The sequence below is a fragment of the Telopea speciosissima genome, chromosome 6 (genome assembly GCF_018873765.1).
Source record: "Telopea speciosissima isolate NSW1024214 ecotype Mountain lineage chromosome 6, Tspe_v1, whole genome shotgun sequence".
NCBI classification, from domain to species: domain Eukaryota; kingdom Viridiplantae; phylum Streptophyta; class Magnoliopsida; order Proteales; family Proteaceae; genus Telopea; species Telopea speciosissima.
This window is the reverse complement of record NC_057921.1, coordinates 8,039,757-8,061,964: the sequence shown is the minus strand read 5'-3', so window position 1 is coordinate 8,061,964 and position 22,208 is coordinate 8,039,757. Positions and strand designations below refer to the sequence as shown.

At 40.4% G+C, this 22,208-nt stretch overlaps 1 protein-coding gene across 2 annotated transcripts in view; it reads right to left on the bottom strand.

Annotated features, from left to right (window-relative positions):
- The window catches only part of LOC122664622 (D-xylose-proton symporter-like 2), a 114,404-nt gene that overhangs the window by 3,456 nt on the left and 88,740 nt on the right, over positions 1-22,208 (bottom strand). For both annotated transcript variants that reach the window (XM_043860523.1, XM_043860522.1), the window contains 2 exons: positions 10,104-10,184; positions 9,389-9,487 (listed from right to left, as the gene is read on the bottom strand). In XM_043860523.1, coding sequence (XP_043716458.1) covers positions 9,389-9,487; positions 10,104-10,184 — 180 coding nt within the window. The remainder of the gene's footprint in view (positions 1-9,388; positions 9,488-10,103; positions 10,185-22,208) is intronic.

Genomic DNA, 22,208 nt, shown 5'->3' with positions numbered 1-22,208 from the left:
AATCAGTGGATCTATATAACCCTTCAAATCAATTTTTGCTCTTCCTCTGATTCCTTAGAGAGGAATCTCTTTCAAGCTGCTTTCTCTAATCAATCAATTCTGGTTTTCTACTTCAGGTACAGAATTTGACTTCTCTTGTTTTTGCAATTTGGATTTTTTGTTCTCCTGCTTCTGCGTATATTCCTTCCACTGGAACTGCTCTTTTTCTGAGTTTTCCCCTGCTACTGCCGATAGCACTTCTGGAACTTCTGGGTTTTTTTTAAAATAAAAACATACTGTCGATTGATCTGGTATTCACTTTTTTGCTGGGCATTTACCATTTTACCCTCATCTGGTCCTATTCAAGTACCAGTTCTATCATTATTTCAGCTATTTGAATAGGACCGATTATTCTACTATTGCTGCTTCTCCAAGGAATTGTGCTGAATATTTACTTTTTTACCCTCATCTGGTCCTATTCAAGTACCAGTTCTATTTATTATTTCTGCTACTATTGTTGCCGATTATTCTACTACTGCTGCTTCTCCAAGGAATTGCTAAAGCTTTACTAATGGTTGATCCCAAAAATTCAAACGGATACTGTCCAAGTTCAAATTACTACCATTAAATATCTACAGTTTCAAACTATGTGTTATGGCCACAGGCAGTGTAAGCATATATTCATGCAAAAGGAAAAATAAAGTATATTACAGATGACCCACCTATTGTTGATCCAAAGGACCCTATTACAGTCAAGAATTATGATGAGTGGATGCGTGAGAACTCAGTTGTTAAAATATGGTTATGGAACAGTGTTGAACCTGCGATTTCCTCTATGTGATGTTCCACACTCTTGCTAAGGATTTGGAATGGTCTACGTGAGAGTTTTTCTCAAGAAAAGAAAATCTCCCGTATTTATGACCGTTATGAGAAACTTTTCACTTTTCAACAGGGAGATAAATCTTTGAATTATAAGGGAATGATTGAAGAACTCCTAATACATCAGCCACTCACCACTAATTTGGATCAGTTAAAACAACAACGGGCAGAATTTCATGTTGCAAAACTTTTGGCTGGATTGCATCGTGACTATCAGTCTGTCAAAGGTCAACTACTCACAGGGGAGAAGGTTCGTTCTCTCAATGAAGTCTTCTCTTGTATCAATTGTTTGGCCAATCCATCTAAGTCTGATCCTCCTCCCAAAGAAAATTCAGCTTTTGTTGCTAATCATGGTCACGGTCGTGATCATGGCCAAACCAGGGGCCGTGGCCGGGGTACTGGTGGAAAGGTACAAATGATTCATCTTTTGACAAGTCTTCCTACCAATGCACTTATTGTGGGAAACCAAATCATACTGTGGAAACCTGTTGGGCCAAACATGGTAAGCCTGAATGGGCAAATGAACTTGCCAATGCTGCTATAACTGACACTTCTACTGATAAATCTTTAAGGAACTTGCCAATGCTGCTATAACTGACACTTCTACTGATAAATCTTTAAGCGATATGACTCAGAGTTCTATGGCATGTACCTCATCCACTGTGTCCCATGATGATTACAACCAATTAGTTAAACGCCTCCGACAACTTAAAGTTAATTCTGCCTCCACATCTACTGTCACTGTAGCATATAAAGGTGAGTCAGTCTTTTAGCCTTCTTCTGCCTCCTAGCTTATTGATTCTGGTGCATCCTATCACATGACTGGTAAGTCACGCACGTTTTCTTCACTGAATCAAACTTCTTCTAATGTTATCCTTGCTGATGGGTCCTCCACATAGTTGTCAAGGCGTCGACTAGGCAACGCCTTGGTGTCCAGGCACCTAGTTCTCGCCTTGATTTCTAGTGTCACCTTGGTTTCCTAGGCGATGCCTTGTTGCCTTGTTGGTGTCGCCTTGTTTTTAAACCCCCTCGACCGCCTTGATTCACCTAGGCGCCTTAACAACTATGGTCCTCCACTAAAGTAACTGGTAGTGGAGATGTTTCTTCCACATCCTCCATGACCCTCTCTTATGATCTTCATGTTCCTAAATTACCTCTAAGCCTTTTATCTGTTAGTCAACTTACTAAGTCCATTAATTGTTCTGTAAATTGTTATCCTTCTTATTGTGTTTTTCAGGATCTTCAGACAAGGAAGACAATTGGTGGCGGGCTTGAATGCAATAGCCTGTATTATCTGGATGGAACAGGACCTTCTACTGCAGCTACTTCTACTACTATCCCTTATCCCATGCAATGGCATTCACGACTTGGTCACCCATCTCTATCAAAACTTCAGTTAATGGTCCCTAGTTGCAAGTCTACATCTCATCTTGAAAGTGAAGCCTGTGAACTAGGCAAACGTCACCGTGCCTCCTTTCCTTCCTGTACCAAACCTAATAGTTCCTCTTTATTTTCTTTAGTGCATTCTGATATTTGAAGGTCGTGCTTGGCGCGTTGGCCAAGTGCTCACTTGCTGAACGCTTGTTCATGGGTTCAAGTCTTGGAAACAGCTTCTCTAAAAATAGGGTAAGGCTGCATACATTTGACCTTCCTCAGACCTTGCTAAACACGGGAGCCTTGTGCACTGGGTAAGGCCTTTTTAGTGCATTCTAATATTTGGGGTCCGTGTCGTGTTCGTAATAGATTAGGCTTTTCTTATTTTGCTAGTTTTGTGGATGATTATTCTCGTTCTACTTGGGTTTACTTGTTAAAGGACCAAACTCAATTATTCACCAAACAAGTTGCTCGTACACCCCACAACAAAATGGAGTGGCCGAACGCAAAAATAGGCACTTACTGGAAGTGGCCCGGTCCATTATGGTCCACATCAATGTTCTCAAACGGTTTTGGTGTGACGTTGTCCTCACTGCTTGTTATCTTATCAATCGTATGCCATCATCTGTTTTAAACAATAAAATTCATGTGTCTCTCCTTTATCCTGATAGTTCTTTGTTTCCTTCTCCACCACGTGTGTTTGGTTGTGTGTTTTGTCAACATTCTTCTCCCTGTGGTTGATAAATTATCTCTTCGCTCTACCAAATGTATCTTTCTGGTTATTCTAGAACCCAGAAAGGATACAAATGCTTTGATCCGATTTCTAATAAACAATATGTTAGTGCTCACATCACATTTTTTTAAAATATCCCTTATTTCTCTTCTCCTATGCCATCAAATGTGACCCCTGACGATTTTTTTGGTCCACCTATACTTGTACCCATTCCCATCTCATTATCTCCACCTGCACACGTCTATCATCGTTGCCGCCACCACCGACCCCCTACCTTACCATCCCCTACTACTGTTGAACTCCTATGCTCCAGAGTTGCCATCCACTAATGCTGACGTCGTTACTCTAGCCCCTCCATTTGATTACGATGCTGAGGTCTCTCTTGACTTACTAGTCGTTGTTCGTAAAGGTACTCGCACGTGCACTCAGAAATCCCACCAATCATTAATTGTTTATCCCATTGAAAAATATGTCTCTATTTCTCATCTTCCATCCCACTATCACCCACTTGCTTCTGCTTTATCTACTAACTTTGTTCCTCAGATCCACTGTGAGGTGTTACCTCATTCTGTTTGGAAGGTATCAATGGACACAGAATTGGATGCTTTGTTATCTCGACAAACTTGAACTTTGGTTTCTTTACCTCCTGGCAAAGATCTTGTCAAATGTCGATGGGTTTATACCATCAAATATAATCCTGATGGTTCTGTTGAGCGGCTTAAGGCCCGATATGTTGCTAAAGGCTATACTCAAACATATGGTGTTGATTACTTCAAGATTTTCTCACCTGTGGCACATCTGAATTCTATTCGTATTCTTATTTCCCTGGCTATTAATTTTGATTGGTCCTTATATCATATGGATAACAAAAATGCCTTTCTCTTTGGTGATCTTCAAGAGGAGGTTATATGGAGCAACCTCCAGGGTATGCTGCCCAAGGGGAGGATTCTACCAAAGTTTGCAAGCTTCGTAAAGCAATGTATGGGTTGAAACAATTCCCACGGGCATGGTTGGATAAGTTCAACTCTATTGTCACTAAGGTTGGGTTCTCATAGTGTTATTCTGATCATTCTGTTTTCGTTCGTCATTAAGGCTCCAAAATTGTGGTGATGATGGTTTATGTGGATGATATTATTATCTCTGGGAATGATACTTCTGGTATTATTCAAGTTAAGTCATATCTTCGTCAGCATTTTCAAATGAAGGACTTGGGTGTTCTCAAGTATTTCCTTGGTATTGAAGTGTTGCGAAGCAAGAAAGGTGTTAGTTTATCTCAACGGAAATATGTCCTTGATCTACTAACTAACACCGGAATGCTTGTTTCCAAACTTGCAGATACTCCCATGGATCCCCATCAAAAGCTTGGGTCCACTGAGAGTGAAGATTTTACAAATGTTCATCAGTATAGAAGACTATTTGAGAAACTCATTTATCTTACTGTCACCCGCTCGGATATATCCTTTGTCGTTGGAGTTATTAGTCAGTTTATGCAACATCCAAAGAAAATTCACTGGGATGTTGCTTGCCGTGTATTGTGATATCTAAAGGGTGCTCCTGGCAAGGGTCTTATTTATCAACCTAATCGGAATGCTAATCTGGTTGGGTTTTCTGATGCCGATTGGGTGGGTGCTGATGATGATAGGCGGTCGACTACTGGATATTGTACCTTTGTAGGTGGTAACTTAGTCACCTGGAAAAGTAAGAAACAAACTACTATTGCCCAGTCTAGTGTTGAAGCAGAGTATCGGGCAATGGCACATACTACAGCCGAGTTGATGTGGATTAAATCATTGCTTCAAGAGTTGGGGTTCCCTCTTTCTCAACCTATGAAGATGTTTTGTGATAATCAAGCTGCTATTTACATTGCTAGCTGTTGCACAAAGAATGATGCCCAAGAAAATCCTCAAGCACTGCAACTTTCAAGCTAGATTGGGTTAGAAAGAGATTATAGGAAACGAAGAATACTCTTTAGGGTTTCTTGATTTCTCTATTGATCAAAGAATGTCTTTACATGGGTGCAAAGACCCTTATTTATACAAGTTTCTCTCCAATCTCCTTTCTCTGATCTTCCTTGGGATTCGCCAGTGGGCTTTCCTTCCCTCTATGGTGGTCCCCCTGTGCTCGGATTAGGAAACCCTTCCAAAAAGAGGGATCCGGGATCTTCTCGTTCGTCAATTACGATTATCAGCCTCCATCCACTAGGAAGTTCTTAACTGATTTTGCTGACGTGTCTAGACTAGTATAACAGTTTTGTTAGTGGTCTGCCCTCTCCCAGTCGTGGCTCGGTCACTTATAATCCGAATCATTCCACGTGTTACACCCAAATTGGGTAGATAAAGTGTGGTGTATCATTTGCCCCCTACTCCCCTTACCTGGAATGAGGTATGGGGAGAATTATCCATTCAGCACATGCAGAGGTTCTTCGGCTTGTATGCTCGGTTATCTGCAATCTTTGCTCGTCATTATGTCTCGATGATGATCGGTTTAATGCCCAGCAGAACTGGGTACCAGTCAGAAATTACTTTCTTTTTTCATCTTTTGGATGAGTTTACCTTGAAGGGTCTTCATAACCGCACCACCATTCGCCGTTGTTCACACGTGGGCCCGAGATATCCTCTGGATTTCACGCCTTTTGAGGGAAGTTGAAAGGATATCATAAAGTTCGAATTTAAATTTCTTGCTCTCCCGGTGTTTTCCTTGTCGAGGTAGCTTACCTCATTCTCAAAACACGTGCTTCTTTCGTCTTTTCCTTTCATCCTGACCATTCAATTAAAATCACTGATTGGATCAAGAGCCTTGGTTCTTTCTCCCAAGGGTATAAAGCATTCTATCTTCCGGGGCTTCTCTTTTCCATCGTCTTCAAGTTCTCTAAGCTTGAAAACCTCTTGACTCTCTGACTTCTTTCCATCTCAGAAGCTACCCCGCTCTGCGTCTTTTTTTTTTCTTCAATTACATCTCTCTTACTGAGGTAGGCCTCATTTTGGATGCCTTAGAGGCCGGCCTCCGCTGTCCTCTTCCAGTATTCGTTTCTTGTCTTCTTAAGCATTACGGAGTTGCCCCCAGCCAATTGGTTCCGAACTGCTAGAGATGTGTCAGAGTCTTCATCCATAGATGTACTCGGTTAGGTAGATGTCCCTCTCCTGCTTTATTCATTAGGTGTTTCCTACTGAACTCAAACAGTGGTGACCCCGGGTGGTATTACTTTCGTCAGCGCGACATTCCTATTATGGGAAAAATCCCCACCTCTATCCAAGGTTGGAAATAGAAATTCTTTTGGGCTTCATATGTGGGACCCAAGTTCCCCAATACATGGGGTTTTCCGACCACCTCTGCTCTGAACAAGGTCCCAATTCTCGATGACGAGGATTTATCCACCTTGGAGAGGATTATGACTACTCCGAGGACTGTGGAACTGGACGCTATTGACGCTCTGGACATGTCCGAGTTGGAGAGGAGTGAGCGCCCTTGGATTTCGTCTCTTTTCATTGTCCACTTCTCGTCGATTTTCACTTTGTGCTAATCCCTTCTTTTCTATTTGGTATAGTGGATTTTGATTTGGGTTCCCTCACCAATTTTATGGAAACGGAGAATCTCCAAGTTACCGGGGATACAGTCCTCTCCCCCTTGGATAAGGAAAAAAAAAAGGAAGGAAGTTCCAACCGAACAGAAGAAGGATCTTCTGAGAAAAAAGCCCAAGAAGAACGTCCCTCCCCCGGCCTCTAGGGGCCATAATAATCAGGGTTAGCATCTGAGCAAAAAGAAGGCACCCTCCTCCTCCGATCATACTACAAGGGAGGAGGGTTCTCTCACAGTTTTTGACGATGCCCCCTTGTTGGAAGGTGCCGAGAAAGATAAGGGCAAGGAGAAGGTGAGCTCAGATTTATTTGTCCCTTGCACCGACCAGAAAGTGATCGGGGATGTGGAGGCTGCCAAACATCTGGCATTGACTTGCATTCCCCTAGTTGACCGGGATGTTCTCTCGGATATGGAAGATGATGCGCGGGCCTACGAGGTGACGCTTTCTTCTATTGGAGATTTCGTGATTTCAGTTTATCTTTACTGACTTTTCCTTGTTCCAGGCTTTGGCCTTTGCTTCCGGGTTGGTACAACGAAAGAGGCAACTAGAGAAGGATTGTAGGGATTTTAAACTATAAATAAAGCTGGGGGACAGGAGAATCATCAGTTCGATCATAGCTTTCTCTCCTATCTCTCTTCTCCACTCTTCTTCTCCATCTCCTCCCTTCACATCTCTCTCAGTTCTGGACCTCTGGTGCTTTAGAGCTCTGCCTTGGTACAGTATTAAACATCATTTTTTCAATCTTCAAAAAGTTGAAAATCCTATGAAGATTTCAAGGGTCTCTAGGAGACTAATGGCTAAGATGATTTAAGGAATATCACATGTGTTCTTATTCCAGCTAATTGTCTTCTACGCCTAACAGTAGGATACCAGATCATCTATTGATGGGGCCAAACCAAGAGCTAAATCCAGTTTAGGATGCAGAATTACAGTAGGTGTAAATCTCCATGTTTTCCATAAATCTCAAATGCCGACTGCAGCAGTGGGTCTTCGTTAAGAATCTGGATTTTACTATTTACAGTTTGGTTTTGGGAAAGGCACCTTTTCCAGCATTTAACCTCCTCCTAGAGGGTATAGGGTGTTAACTGGTATCTTGCTGGTCATCCCATACAGTGGTTTGGCTGGAGCGGGGGCTTCATGAAACCCTGCATATTGCAATGGTTTCTGTAGTTGGTTCGAAGGAAGGAGGAGAGGGAATATTCCCTCTAAGATCCTCCCTTTGTTTATTAACTGCAAATATATGGCTTTGCTAAGGTGTACTGTGCTATCATGCGATGACTACGATGCAACAGTTTGTATGTACATAAGGCTGCTAATGTGCGCAGCCAGACCTGGTCGACCCAACGATCTCGCCTGGTAACCCGACCCATGATCTGGATTTTTACTCAACAACCTGACCTGTTGACCCAGTTTAACCATTGACCAGTCACTTTGACCTTGACTGATTCTGGTCCTTTTGTTTTCGGCCAGTTTTGAACCAAGACTTGTACTGGTTTTATTATGCACCAGAATACATGGTTTATTACTATGTATCATCTATGAGGATAATATTCTATCCTCTGTTAGTTCTATTACCTACAGTCGAGGACATAATTCTGTAGTGTCATGGTGAAACAGATTACAAAAGTTTATCTAAGGGGTTGTTTGGCTAAACATTTTAAGGAATTAATTGCTGGCATTATATCACCTGTTTTGTGAGTCTTGAACCAACACGGGGTATTTAGACATGCATTTTTTTTAATATACAATTCATGACAAAAGGTAATGTCACGAGGCACAGCATGTGACCAGTTTTGGTTGTTTAAGTCACCCTGTGATGTTTTAAAACGTCACAAAAGGCTTTGTAAATTAGATTATATTATCATTAAGGCATGTTTTAGATGAACTTTTGGAACCCATGTGTTATGTAAGGATTTGTGGTGACACTAGAATTTTTATTGGGTCCTTGATGCTATTTATTTATGAAATTGCCACTAAGGGACTTTGAATCTGCCACACTATTCCATATGAAATCCTTTCAGATTCTCAATTCCATGATACTCCTTAAAAACCTGAGCTCACTTCAAGAAATCTCCATTTATGCTTAGCCCTCCATCCAAATATGTCCCAACACTGAAATTAAATTGCTCTTTTTCCGAACAATTCCCCAATGTGTGAATTATTGTCATTATCTTTGGTGATATAATCAAATGCTGTAAAACACTAAAACTGTCACCTTACTGGGAGAGCTGCAATTGCCTTTGGCAAAAATATTTGTGGAAAAAGGAGAAAACTTTCTTAAATGTTGTAATCAAAGAAAAGCTTTGTAGATTCTGCTATAACAGCAGTAATGACTTCACTTATAGCACTTTATTTCCACATTTTACTGGCTAAAACCATTTAATTTTCATACTAACGAGGCACCTATAATTCTAATTTTATGGCTCGTCTTTGCCTCCATTAACATTTCCTTTCTTAGAAATAAACTATGGTTGCAACATACAGAATATAAAGAAGATAACAATTCTAAATTAAACAAAACCTAACCTATGGTCCTGTTATGTACACTTAGTTGTGCTTTTCCATTTCATTTGTCTGGGTGAGCAATGTATAAGAAACTATCTCTAAGTCTCATTACAGAACCAAGTTGACATCAGGAGCAGTGAAATATATAAATAGCAGAGTGAGTATAGAAACCAATAAAGCTGCTTCTTGATGAGAAAGCATGATTAATCCAAAGGAATTCTTATCAAGATATGATTAAGCCAAAACTAGCTAGGAGAGTAACTTAAGGCACATTCAAATACAGATGTACTTCATCGGAAGGAAGATTTGATGTAAGGAATAAAAAGAGAACTGTGGGATACCTGATAACACCCAACATACAACAGTAGTCCAACTACAGCCACAGCTGGTGCATCATCTAAGAAAAGGTAATATGAAGCCAATAGGAACAAAGAGATTACCTGTCACAAGAAAGAAAAAATTTAATAAAAAGGAAAACATCCATAAAAGATATTATAATAAGCAAACAATGTTTAGAGCACTATTCTCAATATGAATAGACGCATCATGCTTTTTCAACATTTATTTTGTTTATAGATTTGGAGAACCAATGGGTCTGAAGGAGATTGTGGATATTAGTTACGGAGACTTAATGGAATGATTAGTTACCAAAGTACACTTTTATCTGCCACTTCTATCTTTCACTTTCTTTTATTTTCCATCGTTCATTTGTCATTTTCCATTTCTCAATTCTCATCTCATTTCCCATCCCTCTTTTTCCATTTCTTCATTCCACTTTTTTTGTTTAGACCTGAGTGGTACCTACTTTGTTTGTTTGGATCCATGTAGCCGACCCCATTAAGTTGGGATAAGGCTGAGTTTATTGTTGCTGTTGAGACAAACTATTTTCCCATTGCAGTTGGTTACTAAAGGTCAGTACTGAACCTGTATCATTGGATTAGTTCTGAATAAGTTTGACATGGAATATATAGGAGGACCCATATCATGTATGCTGTTACTTGATGCTACAGTGATTCAGGATGTATTAGGGAAATCCAACCCGCCAGAGGGACTTACAATACCACTGACGCCTACAAGTAGTAAAGGTCTTCTGCCAATTCTATCAACTGCAAAAACCGCTACTCCAGTCGTAATTAACTACAAATGGGAAAACAAGTGTCAGGCATTTGTTCTAAAAACAATCATTATCTTAGGAAAAAATACATCACTGTGCAACAAGAAATCAAGGCTGTAAGAGGGGAGCCTCAGTATCATACAAGTAAAGATAACATAAAATTAAACAATCTCTAGTGGACTTTTTTCTTGGGGGGGGAGGGGGGGGGGAAGTGTCCTACATAATTTCTCATATGAAATGAAACAAATGAATTCCTTTAGCAGCATCAACATTGATCAATACATAAAGCACTCATTGTCATAAGAGTATCAATGCACAAAACCTTTCTCAGCCCTGTCAGCAACCTTCCCTGAATTCAAATAAATGCATCCATATTTTTATATATGATTGTAGCACATATGAATACCCAACGAGGGAACATTCTAAAGGAAAAAATGTACATATAGGGAACTCTCCATCCTTGTTTTTAACAGAAAAAAATATCTGAAAGTGATTCAACATTAAATGGTCTTGATAATTTGTTTTAACATTAACAAATTTTTAATTTACAAATAATTTTACAACTACTTTTTCTTAATGTTGTCTATCCAATTAATTAATGATAATATAGCTCAATTAATCTATACCTGCTAAAAATATCTTATTCTTCTTAACAAAAAATCTTTTACCAATTTTTTATTTTGTAGAAAAAAGGACTACCTGTGATGAAATTAATTTTGTCAACTGGGACCTACACTTGCTGCAATGAGGGCTGATTTGAGCATTATGATTGTCTGATGACCAGATCATCCTCTAGATCACCAATTGGTCAAATTTTGTCTATTTCAAATTGCTTACCATGTATTTGACTTTTACCCATATATTTTTAGGGGGTCCAAATCATCTCATAAAATCTAACTCCTCAACTAATATTAAATCTTTATTTTGGCACATGATGAAGTCCGATTGGACTGAAACTTGATATATGAGTGGATGGCATAGTTCAAGATCTCAATGAGATCTCACCGAGATCTTGCGAATTTCTCAGTTTCACAGCTTCTCGAGTTGAGATTACAAACGATACACAATTAATACCATAACTCGACCAAGATCTTGGTATCTCGCCGAGATCTCAAGCTATTTCTCGGTTTCGGTTCGACTCAATCGAACCAGACATTATGAAAGATTATAAAACACCATAACTCGACGAGATCTCGTCCCTCTCTCGCCTTTGTGAAGGGGAAACTCCATCTTTGGGTATTTTTTTTCATTTCTTTTGGCAAATCACACCTCCAACACCTCATCAAAGCTTGATTCATCTCACGAGGGCCGTGTGCATTCACAGTCACCCATACCTTTCGAGTCTCAAGCTGGTGGGTTGACGATGATGGTGGTGATGGTAGTGATGATGGCGATGGTGATGGTGATGGTGATGGTGATTGTTTGAGTTTAAAAATTATACCGCAAGCGTACGGGTCAATCGTAGCTACGGGTCGAACACGAGGAGATATACGCCACTTTATTTAACTAACTTAAAACTAATGCAAAGTGAACCAAATTAAAGTGTTAAATTAAACTAATGAAACTAATGAAAATTAATGCATCCTAACTCATAAGCATCTAACAAAATTAAGGGATTAAGTTGGTGTCCTAACACATGAGCATCTAACCTATCAAACTAACGTAAATTGGAAGGAATAACAAAAACGCAGCCACACTTCATAATCACATAAAAATAAATAAGGGAATAAAAGTGCATCCACATACCACAACCATATAAAAAAAAATACATAAAAGAAATACAGGGAGAAGAAGAAGAAGATAGAGAGAGATAGAGGAGAGGGAGAATGAGATTGAGAGTTTAGATAGTAAAACCTGGATGTGCTTGCATGAATGTAACTAAAAAGCTTGAATACTTCATAAACTTACCTTGGCCTCCTCTTCTAAATCTTCAAGTCTTGTCATCAACTTAAGAACTTAGACTAGAAGGCTTAAAACCTAAACTAGAATTAAGAAATTACAACCCAATTGAAGACTTAAATTGAAATTAAAGCATAAACTAAACCTATTACAACCATTAAATAAAAATCAAAAAGCAAACTAGAACTTAGAAAGGCCAAAAATCACAACTTAGAAGGAGAAGAAGAAAAGAAATTTTACTAAGTGAATGAACTAAAAATTACACTAAAAACTGAATTAAAATTGAACTAGAAACTAACTAAAAACTGAACTAAAAAAACTGACTTCTTACAACCCAGAGGGTAAGGGGTATTTATAGGGGGAAGAGAGGGGAAGAGAGAACAGGGAAGTGTAGGAGAAATATTCCCTAAGAAAAGAGAATATTCTCTTCTCCTTCCTCTTTTACAATGCCTTGAATCCTAAGAAAAAAGGAAAAAAAATAGAAAGAAGAAGAAGAGAAGATTGTTTACATAGACCTTCTATTTCTAGAAAAGTAAACTTCCAATTCTAACAAGTGCTTCTTTTTCTTTGTAGATATCTTCTCCAAACAACAAAATCAAAGATGCTTTGATTTTTCAACCTTCCATAGATGAGAAAATATCTTTCAAAATAAATCTATCCCAAGTAGAATTCCAGAAGTGCCCTTGAGAAGTTGGAGGAGAGAGAGAGTAAGGGTGATGACTACGATTCCTTCAAGAATAAATAAAATACCCATTCTGTCATTCAGAAAACATGGAGCATGGGGTGCTTATATAGGCCTCACCATTGTGTTCCTTGCGAAAAATCACCCAAAATAGACCCAAATTTCGTCCAATTTGGAGTTCGGGAGCCCAAGATATCTCAAGTTGAAGTTGGACTGTCCAGATCCCTCCAAATGGAATCTTTCGGGTACAGGAAATATAACTTCTGGTTATTGCGTTAAGGCTCCTGGAATCCGAACTTTTGCTTCACTTTGTCTTCGGCCGACTGTCAATAATTACAAATAAACCCCTGCAGACCATTTTCGTGCTTCGTTACGGAAACGGCCGTAACTTCTTCGTTTCAACTCGGAATCATGTGCCGTTAGAACCGTTGCGAAGCTGACTCGATGGGCTACGCATCCAAGCCATTAACACCTCTAAACAGATTAAAAACATTTCCTTAGCATCATCTCCTCCATTTTCACAAGAATTCACCTAAAACCTGAAAAGCGTAAGAAAGCACCGAGTAACTCTGTCCAATGTGGTAAAATGTATGCTTTATGCCCTAAGATTTCACACATAAATGTGCTCATCAGTGATGGTGATGATACTGATGACGGTGATGGGGATGATGGGGATGATGCAGGTGATGTAGGTATGTACGAGAGGTATCACTACCAGGAGCTAGAGTTGGAGTGTGAGCCTGAGCCAATACATTTCATAGGAGAAACTCAGTTCACTCATGCCACACAGGACGAGGACCATGGTGGAATTATCTACAAGAGAGGCTCACGTCACCACTGGTTATCACAACCACCTAGACATCAGCAAGATAGCATGGATGACACAATCGGGAGCTTGATTGACAGTATTGGAGGCATGAGTATGGATAGTGGTATTCATCATAGGGAGCAGTGGCATACACCATCATCTATATATGGCACGGGGAGCACCGGTTCCGAGTATAGTCACCATACTGGATATGGTCAGTTTGGGGGCTTTGGATAGGCTGGTTCTTCATCATCATTACCCTCTGCCTATGAGTATGAGGGTCAATCACACTCACACACTAAGTCAGGTTTTGTGGAAAGCATCTTTGGGGTCCCGGCCACCCAGCCATACATGTACGTGCCAGTTCTGGTTCCACGGGCACCATCTAGTAGCGGTGTCTCTTGATCGAGTTCCTTACGTTTCGGAGATATATACCCTACGTTAGGGTACCTCCAGTATGCTCGGTTTATAGGGCTGTTGTGCACAACTTCGAGTGTTACTTCCACCAACATATGTCATGGCCAGCCTTTTGTGACGCAATTAGAGCAGTGCTTGATTCAACAACAACAACAACAACTACGTGGTCATTATGATGATCCGGCCCGACAGTCGTTTCAGTACTAGCTTGTATTTATTTAATCTATGTGACTATGTAGTATGTAATGGTTAAATGGTTTATGGTTTGATGTATTTTAGTTCTTAATGCTTATTTAAGTTGTTTTGCACTTCTATTTTAATTATATGAGTTCTAAATATTGTGTGGAATAGCCTAGGGTAGACCTCACACACGTCGTAGACTACCAACTTGGGATCCGTAGTCAAAGTACCATTTTGGGATTGATTTTGTAAGAACTAATGGTTCCACTGTGTTTAGAAGGCCTAAACTAGGGGGAATGTCAAGTTTCAGCCCCTATTTGGGCCATATGACCACCGAAACCTACCATTGAGTTGAGAAAAAAAAAATACACGATCTCGCCGAGATCTCGGTTTCGTGGCCTGGCGAAACCAATGGCGAAACTGAGACCTACAACCTTGGTGGATAGTAATGTGTAGGCATGTCCACAAAGTTTGAGCTCAAAATATGGAATTCTATGAACACTGGCTTGTGATCATTGTGCTTATAGCCTCTATATTTATAATAGGAGGAACATTCCAAAACTAGCAAAAAGACAATAATACCTCTACGGACAATATTACCCTTGTACCCACTACAACACTCCCCCTCAAGTTGGTGCATATATATCAAGCATGCCCAACTTGCTAATTACAGAAGATAATAACTTATGACAAAGACCTTTAGTGAGAACATCAGCTAACTGATCACTTAACTGAACAAATGGAACACACTCAACTCCTTGTTCTAGCTTCTCCTTTATGAAATGCCTATCAATCTCCACATGCTTGGTGTGATCATGATGGATTGGGTTGTCTGCAATGCTAGTGGCAGATTTACTGTCCCAATAGAGACGCATGGGGAGTTCTACTGGAACACATAACTCCTGTAGAAGACTCTGTAGCCAATGTAGCTCACAAACTCCATGTGCCATAACCCTAAATTCAGCTTCTGTACTTGACCGAGAAACTACAGACTGTTTCTTGCTTCTCCTAGTGACTAAATGATGAAATCTCGGGAATTGGAAGAGAATGACTTGTGTCAATGCGACACAGGCCAGCTTTATTTATAATAGAATAGAGGAACATTCCAAAATAGAGTACAAGACCAAAATACCCTTATGACTGTTTTTCCCTTGTACCTATATTACAACACTCCCCCTTAAGTTGGTGTATATATATCCATCATTCCCAACTTGCTAACAATAGAAACAAATAACCTAAGACTCAATCCTTTGGTAAGAACATCTGCAAGCTGATCATCTGAAGGAAGGAAAGTAATGCACATCTAACTACTATCATGTTTCTCCTTGATAAAGTGACGATCTATCTCCACATGCTTTCTTCGATCATAATGAACAGGATTATGAGCTATGCTGATTGCGGATTTGCTATCAGAGTACAACCGCATAGGCATCTCAACCTCAATTCCAAGATCTTGCAATAAACCATGGAGCCAATGGGCCTCACATATACCTTGGGCCATAGCCCGAAACTTGGTCTCTGCACTAGAACGAGCCACAACAGTTTGCTTCTTGCTCCTCTAGGCGATAAGATTTCCCCCGACATAAGTGCAGTAGCCAGAAGTAGAACGCCTGTCATCAGGTGATCCAACCCAGTCTGCATCTGTATATGTTTCAATTTTCATGTGACCATAGAGAGAAATAGAAATTCCTTTTCCTGGAGTAGCTTTCAAATACGTCAAAATTCTGTAGACAGCATTCAAGTGTGTAGAATAGGGTCATGCATGTACTGGCTGACCAGACTTACTGCAAAGGCATTGTCTGGACGAGTGTGGGACAAGTAAATCAAACATCCTACCAGTCGCTGGTACTGCTCCCTATTCACAGGTTCTCCTTCCTTTAACCGAAGGTGACAATTAGGTTCAATAGGCGTGTCTGCTGGCTTGCATCCTAACATACCTGTCTTAGACAATAGATCCAATGTGTACTTTCTTTAAGATAATGAGATTCCTTTGTTAGAGTAGGAAACCTCAATACCCAAGAAGTACCTAAGCATCCCCAGGTCTTTGATCTCAAACTCAGTGCCCATAAATTTTTTCAAAGAATCAATCTCCTCTTGGCTGCTCCAAGTGATGACTATATCATCAACAATCAACATAGTCACATGTTTGGTAGTCCTCCTAATAAGTAGCGTGTGATCTGCATTGCTCTGCTTGAACCCAATGGAGACCATTGCTTTATGAAACCTACTAAACCATGTCTAAGGAGACTGCTTCAACCCATAAAGAGCTCGATTGAGCTTACACACCTTTCCCCGAGTCTTTGGAGAATCAAATCCTAGTGGAATATCCATGTAGACCTCCTCAGTCAACTCACCATGCAAGAATGCATTTTTTACATCAAGTTGAAATAAGTTCCATCCTTAATTTACTGTATAAGACAGGAGAACCCTCACAGTGTTCATCTTGGCCACTGGAGCAAACGTCTCCTGATAGTCAATTCCATATGTCTGGGTGAAGCCTCTAGCAACCAGCTTGGCTTTATATCATTCAATGCTCCCATCAGCCTTATGTTTAACTGCAAATACCCATTTACACCCTACAACTCTCTTTCCCGGTGGAAGCTGAACCAAATCCTACGTGTTATTTTTATCAAGGGCTCTCATCTCTTCTTTCATAGCTTCTTTCCAATCCAAGTGTGCCACTGCCTCCTGCCAAGAGTCAGGAAGAGACACAAAAGACAGGGAAGCAAGAAAGGTTTGAAAAGTGGGAGATAATGAGTCCTAAGATACAAAATTTGAAATTGGGTGCTGACTACAACTACATTGCCCTTTCCTAGTAGCAATAGGAAGGTCAAGAGTAGGATTATAATCAGAAGGAGGAACAGATGGAAGCTTACCAAGGGGTTCAGAGTTAGTAGAACTTAGAACCTTTGCAGTCAATTTTAGTGGAAAGATGGTAGTAGACCTGTTTTGGTCGAGATTTTCCTTCCTGTCATATGTCAGTAGTGACTTATCTCCTTGTACCTTTTTTCCATTACCTGACTGATTATTTGGCTGCATAATGGGTTCAGTGGTCATAGTAGGGGACACAAGAGTCTCAGCTTGAACAGAAATCTCTCCTTGTTGTTCCTGACTAGTATCCCCATCCTCAAGAACATCCTCTTTTTCCCAAGGCAGATCTATGGGAATTTGAAGGACCTCTTCTTGATGAACAGACTCCCCTTGAAGAGGGACAGGGTAAAAGAGAACATTTTCCTGAAAAATAACATCCATGGAAACAAAAAAAATTTCGAGAAGAAGGATGGTAACATTTATAGCCTTTTTGGGTAGCTAAATATCCCAAAACAATACACCAAAGACCCCTGGGGTCTAATTTCCCATGCACATGATGATTCCGAACAAAAGCAACACAACCAAAAACCTTAGGTGGAACGGAGAAAGCGACACTACCTAGAAGAGTTACAAAGGGGCTCTTATTATTTAGGACACGAGATAGGATCCTATTAATAAGAAGGCTGTTGTGGTGACAGCATCTCCCCAAAACTACATAGGGACATTCATAGCAAACATCAAAGGCCAAGCAACTTCAAGGAGATGTCGGTTCTTCCTCTTAGTCACTCCATTTTGAGGTGGAGTATCAACACAGGAAGTCTGGTGAACAATCCCATGGGCAGAAAAATAAGACTGAAATTCCCTAACTGAATATTTAGTGCCATTATCAGACCTTAAAATTCTGATTTTAGCCTCAAACTGTGTTGAAACCATGTTATGAAAATGCTGAAAAATAGAAAAAACATCACTTTTTTGGTGCATTAAATAAACCCAAGTAGTACGACTAAAACAATGAATAAAAGTCACAAACCATCGAAAACCAGAAGAAGAAACCACACGGGCAGGGCCCCACACATCAGAATGACTTAAACTAAAAGGAATTAAACTTCGATTATCCAACAGTGGGTAGGTAGATCTGGTTGGCTTTGCAAAAATGCAAGCATCACAATGAAAATTGTTCAAATTACAATCTTTAGAAAAACTAGGAAATAAGCTAGTAAGAGTTCTTAGCAGTGGGTGTCCTAATCGACGATGCCACGTATGTAAATCAATAAGTGCTTTAGATCCAGATCCTGGGAGAGAAGCCACGGTAGATAGTGCAGTAGGGGGCTGCTCTAACAGGTACAGGCCACCTTCCATCTTACCACATGCAATCGTAGTGCCCGTTTCCAAGTCCTGAAATACACAGTGAGAAGAAAAGAAAGTCACTTTACAATTGAGCTCACGTGTAATGCTACTACTAATGGATAACAGGTTAGTAGAAAAATGTGGGACATGAAGAACAGAAGATAAAGAAAGGGAAGGTGAACAATTTATAACTCCCTTGCCAGATATAGGAGAAAAGGATCCATTAGCAACTTGAACTTTATTATTACCAGCTAATGGATAATACTGGGAAAAATGCTTTAGAGAACTTATCATGTGATCGGTAGCACCAGAGTTAATAATCCAAAAAGTGGATTTGACAGAAGAGCTCTGACCACAAAACAAAATACCTGTAAAAGGACTAGCAGAGGAAGGAGCAGTAGTGGCAGAGGCAACACTAGCATGGGCCGAGGGTGCTGAAGTAGTAGATTCCAGCCTTGACATCAAACTCCGTAGGTAGGTCATCTCAACGGTAGAGAGAGGTGCACTGGTGGTACTGGAATAATCATCCTCAGAGATAGACTAATGGGCAGCACTTCCTCCAGTTTTTGGCTGATCACGCCCATGGGACTCAGGTGGACGGCCATGAAGCTTCTAACAATGATCCTTGGTGTGATTCTCTTTCCCACAGTAGTCAGACTTAACAGGAGGTCGCCCAGATGGGGCATCAGGACCATAGTTCTGAACAGTAGAAGAAGCTGTAGAGGGAGGCAAAGCCCCTTTTGAGGGAGCTGTATAGAGAGCAGCACGCTCCACAGTAGGAGGGTGCACCATAGACTCACGTCGGCTTTCTTCGGAGGCAACAATAGCATATGTTTGGGCAAGAGTTGGAAAAGGATCCCTATTCAAGACATGGGCACGAATGGGATCATATTCCATGTTCAGGCCGGCCAAAAAATCATACACCCAAAGCTTTTCATCCCATTGATGGTAAGCAATAGTGTCAGCCTGACACGTAGCAGTAAACTTCCTGTAGAAATCCAAGGTTTGCCAGATACCTCGCATGGCATTATAGTACTGGCTAAGAGTAAGATCCTTCTGTTCCATCTTATGTATCTTCCGACGAAGTTCGTAGCACTGGGCAGCATTACCAACCTTAGAATAGGTTTCTTTGGCAACACTTCTCACATTGACGGAGTTTGTAGCACTTCTGATACCATGTTGAAATCTCGGGAATTGGCAGAGAATGACTTGTGTCAATGCGACACAGGCCAGCTTTATTTATAATAGAATAGAGGAACATTCTAAAATAGAGTACAAGGCCGAAATACCCTTATGACAGTTTTACCCTTGTACCCATATCACAACACTAAATTACCTCCAACAAAGGTACAGTCAAGTTTTAAAGTATCGGTATCGGGTATCGTATCGGTTGGGCGATTTTAAGAGATGTATCGTATCGTATTGTATCGGAGATACATATCGATCGGTGCAAAAACACATGAAAATGATCAAAATACACATGGAAATACACTTTTGGACACCAAAAAAAAAATATAAATAAGCAATATATGTCATATATCATGCATATACACTAAGAATTAGGGGTGTCAAAAAAACCTAGCCAACCCGAACCAGCCCTAACTTGCCCTGAGCCAGAGCAGGGCCAAGCCGGGCTGGGTTTAGTTGTTATTGTCCCTGGCAGGGTTGGGTTGGGTTTGGGTTGAGGCCTCGACCCTGGCAGGGCCAGCCCGACCCTGTATTATATAGTATATTTTTAAAATATATAAAAAGAGATGTTCTTGGTACAACGGTTAAAATTCTTCTACCATAACAAATTGGTCGAAGGTTCAAGTCTAGTAACAGCCTGTTTTCGAAAAATTGTGTTTTTTTTTATAGCATGGGCTTTGTTAAGTGGGTAAACTGAGTGGGCTTTATTAGTTCCACAAGCTCCTGGGCAAAGATATTCAGGGCCAACAGGGCCGAGCTAGGCTTCGGAAAACCCTGCCAGGGTCGGGCTGGGTTGAGGGTATGCTTGGCCCTGGCAGGGTTGGGTTGGGTTTGGGTTGAGGCCTCGACCCTGGCAGGGCCAGCCCGACCCTGTATTATATAGTATATTTTTAAAATATATAAAAAGAGATGTTCTTGGTACAACGGTTAAAATTCTTCTACCATAACAAATTGGTCGAAGGTTCAAGTCTAGTAACAGCCTGTTTTCGAAAAATTGTGTTTTTTTTTATAGCATGGGCTTTGTTAAGTGGGTAAACTGAGTGGGCTTTATTAGTTCCACAAGCTCCTGGGCAAAGATATTCAGGGCCAACAGGGCCGAGCTAGGCTTCGGAAAACCCTGCCAGGGTCGGGCTGGGTTGAGGGTATGCTTGGCCCTGGCAAGGTCGGGCTGGGCTTGGGTTTAGGTTAAGGCTCCTAGGGTTGGGTTAGGGTTTAGAGCAAGCCCGGCCAGCCCGGCCCGTTGACACCCTACTAAGAATTGTGAATAATGTATATCCAGACAAGTGCGGCACTTTGAAATTGTTATAAAAGATGAGATTTCTTATATGCAGAGTCACTCTATTGCCATGAAGAATGTCAGGGTGGATCAAACTCATGTCTGTAAGGGTCTTCAAGAATAAGAGCAACTAGGATGATGTTGTGTACTGACCGAAAATAAGCAATACTAACCCTTAAGGAAGCCATTTTCTATTTTGGGTGAAAAATGGTGGATTTGAGTTCAAATCTTTGCAAATGTATACAAAGCACGCATCTAATAGTTAGTTGAACCTATTCTCCTAGAATCATAGCAACAAAAAAAGAACTAAAATGCAAAATTTGAAGCAAAAAGTCAAGTTTTTTGAAAAAACCCTACCTTTTTCTTTCAAGTGTTGAGTATGTCTTGTATTCCAAGGATTCGAGTGCGATGTGGATCCAACCTGACATATTTGTGGCATGACTCGAAGGGATAAAAAGTTGAGATTTAGTTCATGAAGCGGAGGGTTGGGCCGATAGTATCAATATGTATCGGTACGTATTGGTACGTATAATGTGAAAAAAGGCATGTGTATCGATACATATCGATCATACTTATCAAGGCGGCAAGGCGACCACGGCGTTTGAGGGCCTTCCTAAGCGCCTTGGCGATAGGGCGGCCACAAGGCTTTCTAGTATTCTTTTTTTTATATAACCATTTTATTTGGCACAAATAGCATATTAAAAATTATATAATTCTACTTTGCTAAATAAATATTAAAGAGTCAAACCAATGCAAGATATTCATCAAAAAAACAAATTAACAAACTAGTTCATCATATTATCATAGAAATATAGCATATAAATATGAAACAACATTATAAATTATTAAATACAAAGAATAAAGGGTTGGTAAATTATTATACTTACCTCTTGATGCCAAAATGAGTGCCTAGGCAGTAGGCCCTAAGGTAAGAACAACAGCATAAGAATTGCCAGTGGGGGTGGAGAAGCCACACTATCATATCATGATTTCGACAAAATAACAAAATGATGTCTATGATATGAATTCACAGGTCCACATTGTCTCAGGATGAGAATATATCATTCAATTTATTATAGACTAAAGAAATGAGGGCGGAAAAGTAAAAAAGAAAAGAACATAGTGCGTCATAGGGAAGAAGGAAGAAAAATATAGTAAATAAGGAGGAGGATGAGAAGAAAGACATAAAAAAAATCGATTATTAGTAGACCTAGGCGGTAGGCCCTAAGGTAGGAATCACCGGTAGGGGTGGAGACTAGAGATGTCGCCGGTCGAGGTGGAGGCTGGAGGAGAAGCAGCAGCATAAGGAAAAAAAACGAAAAATTGAGGGGACAATGGGACATGGAGGCGCAGCAGCAGAATAAGAAAAATAGAAGAGTAGAAAGTTACTTACCTTGTTGGAGACGTGGTAGCCGGAGGAAGCTTCGTCGGAATCAATG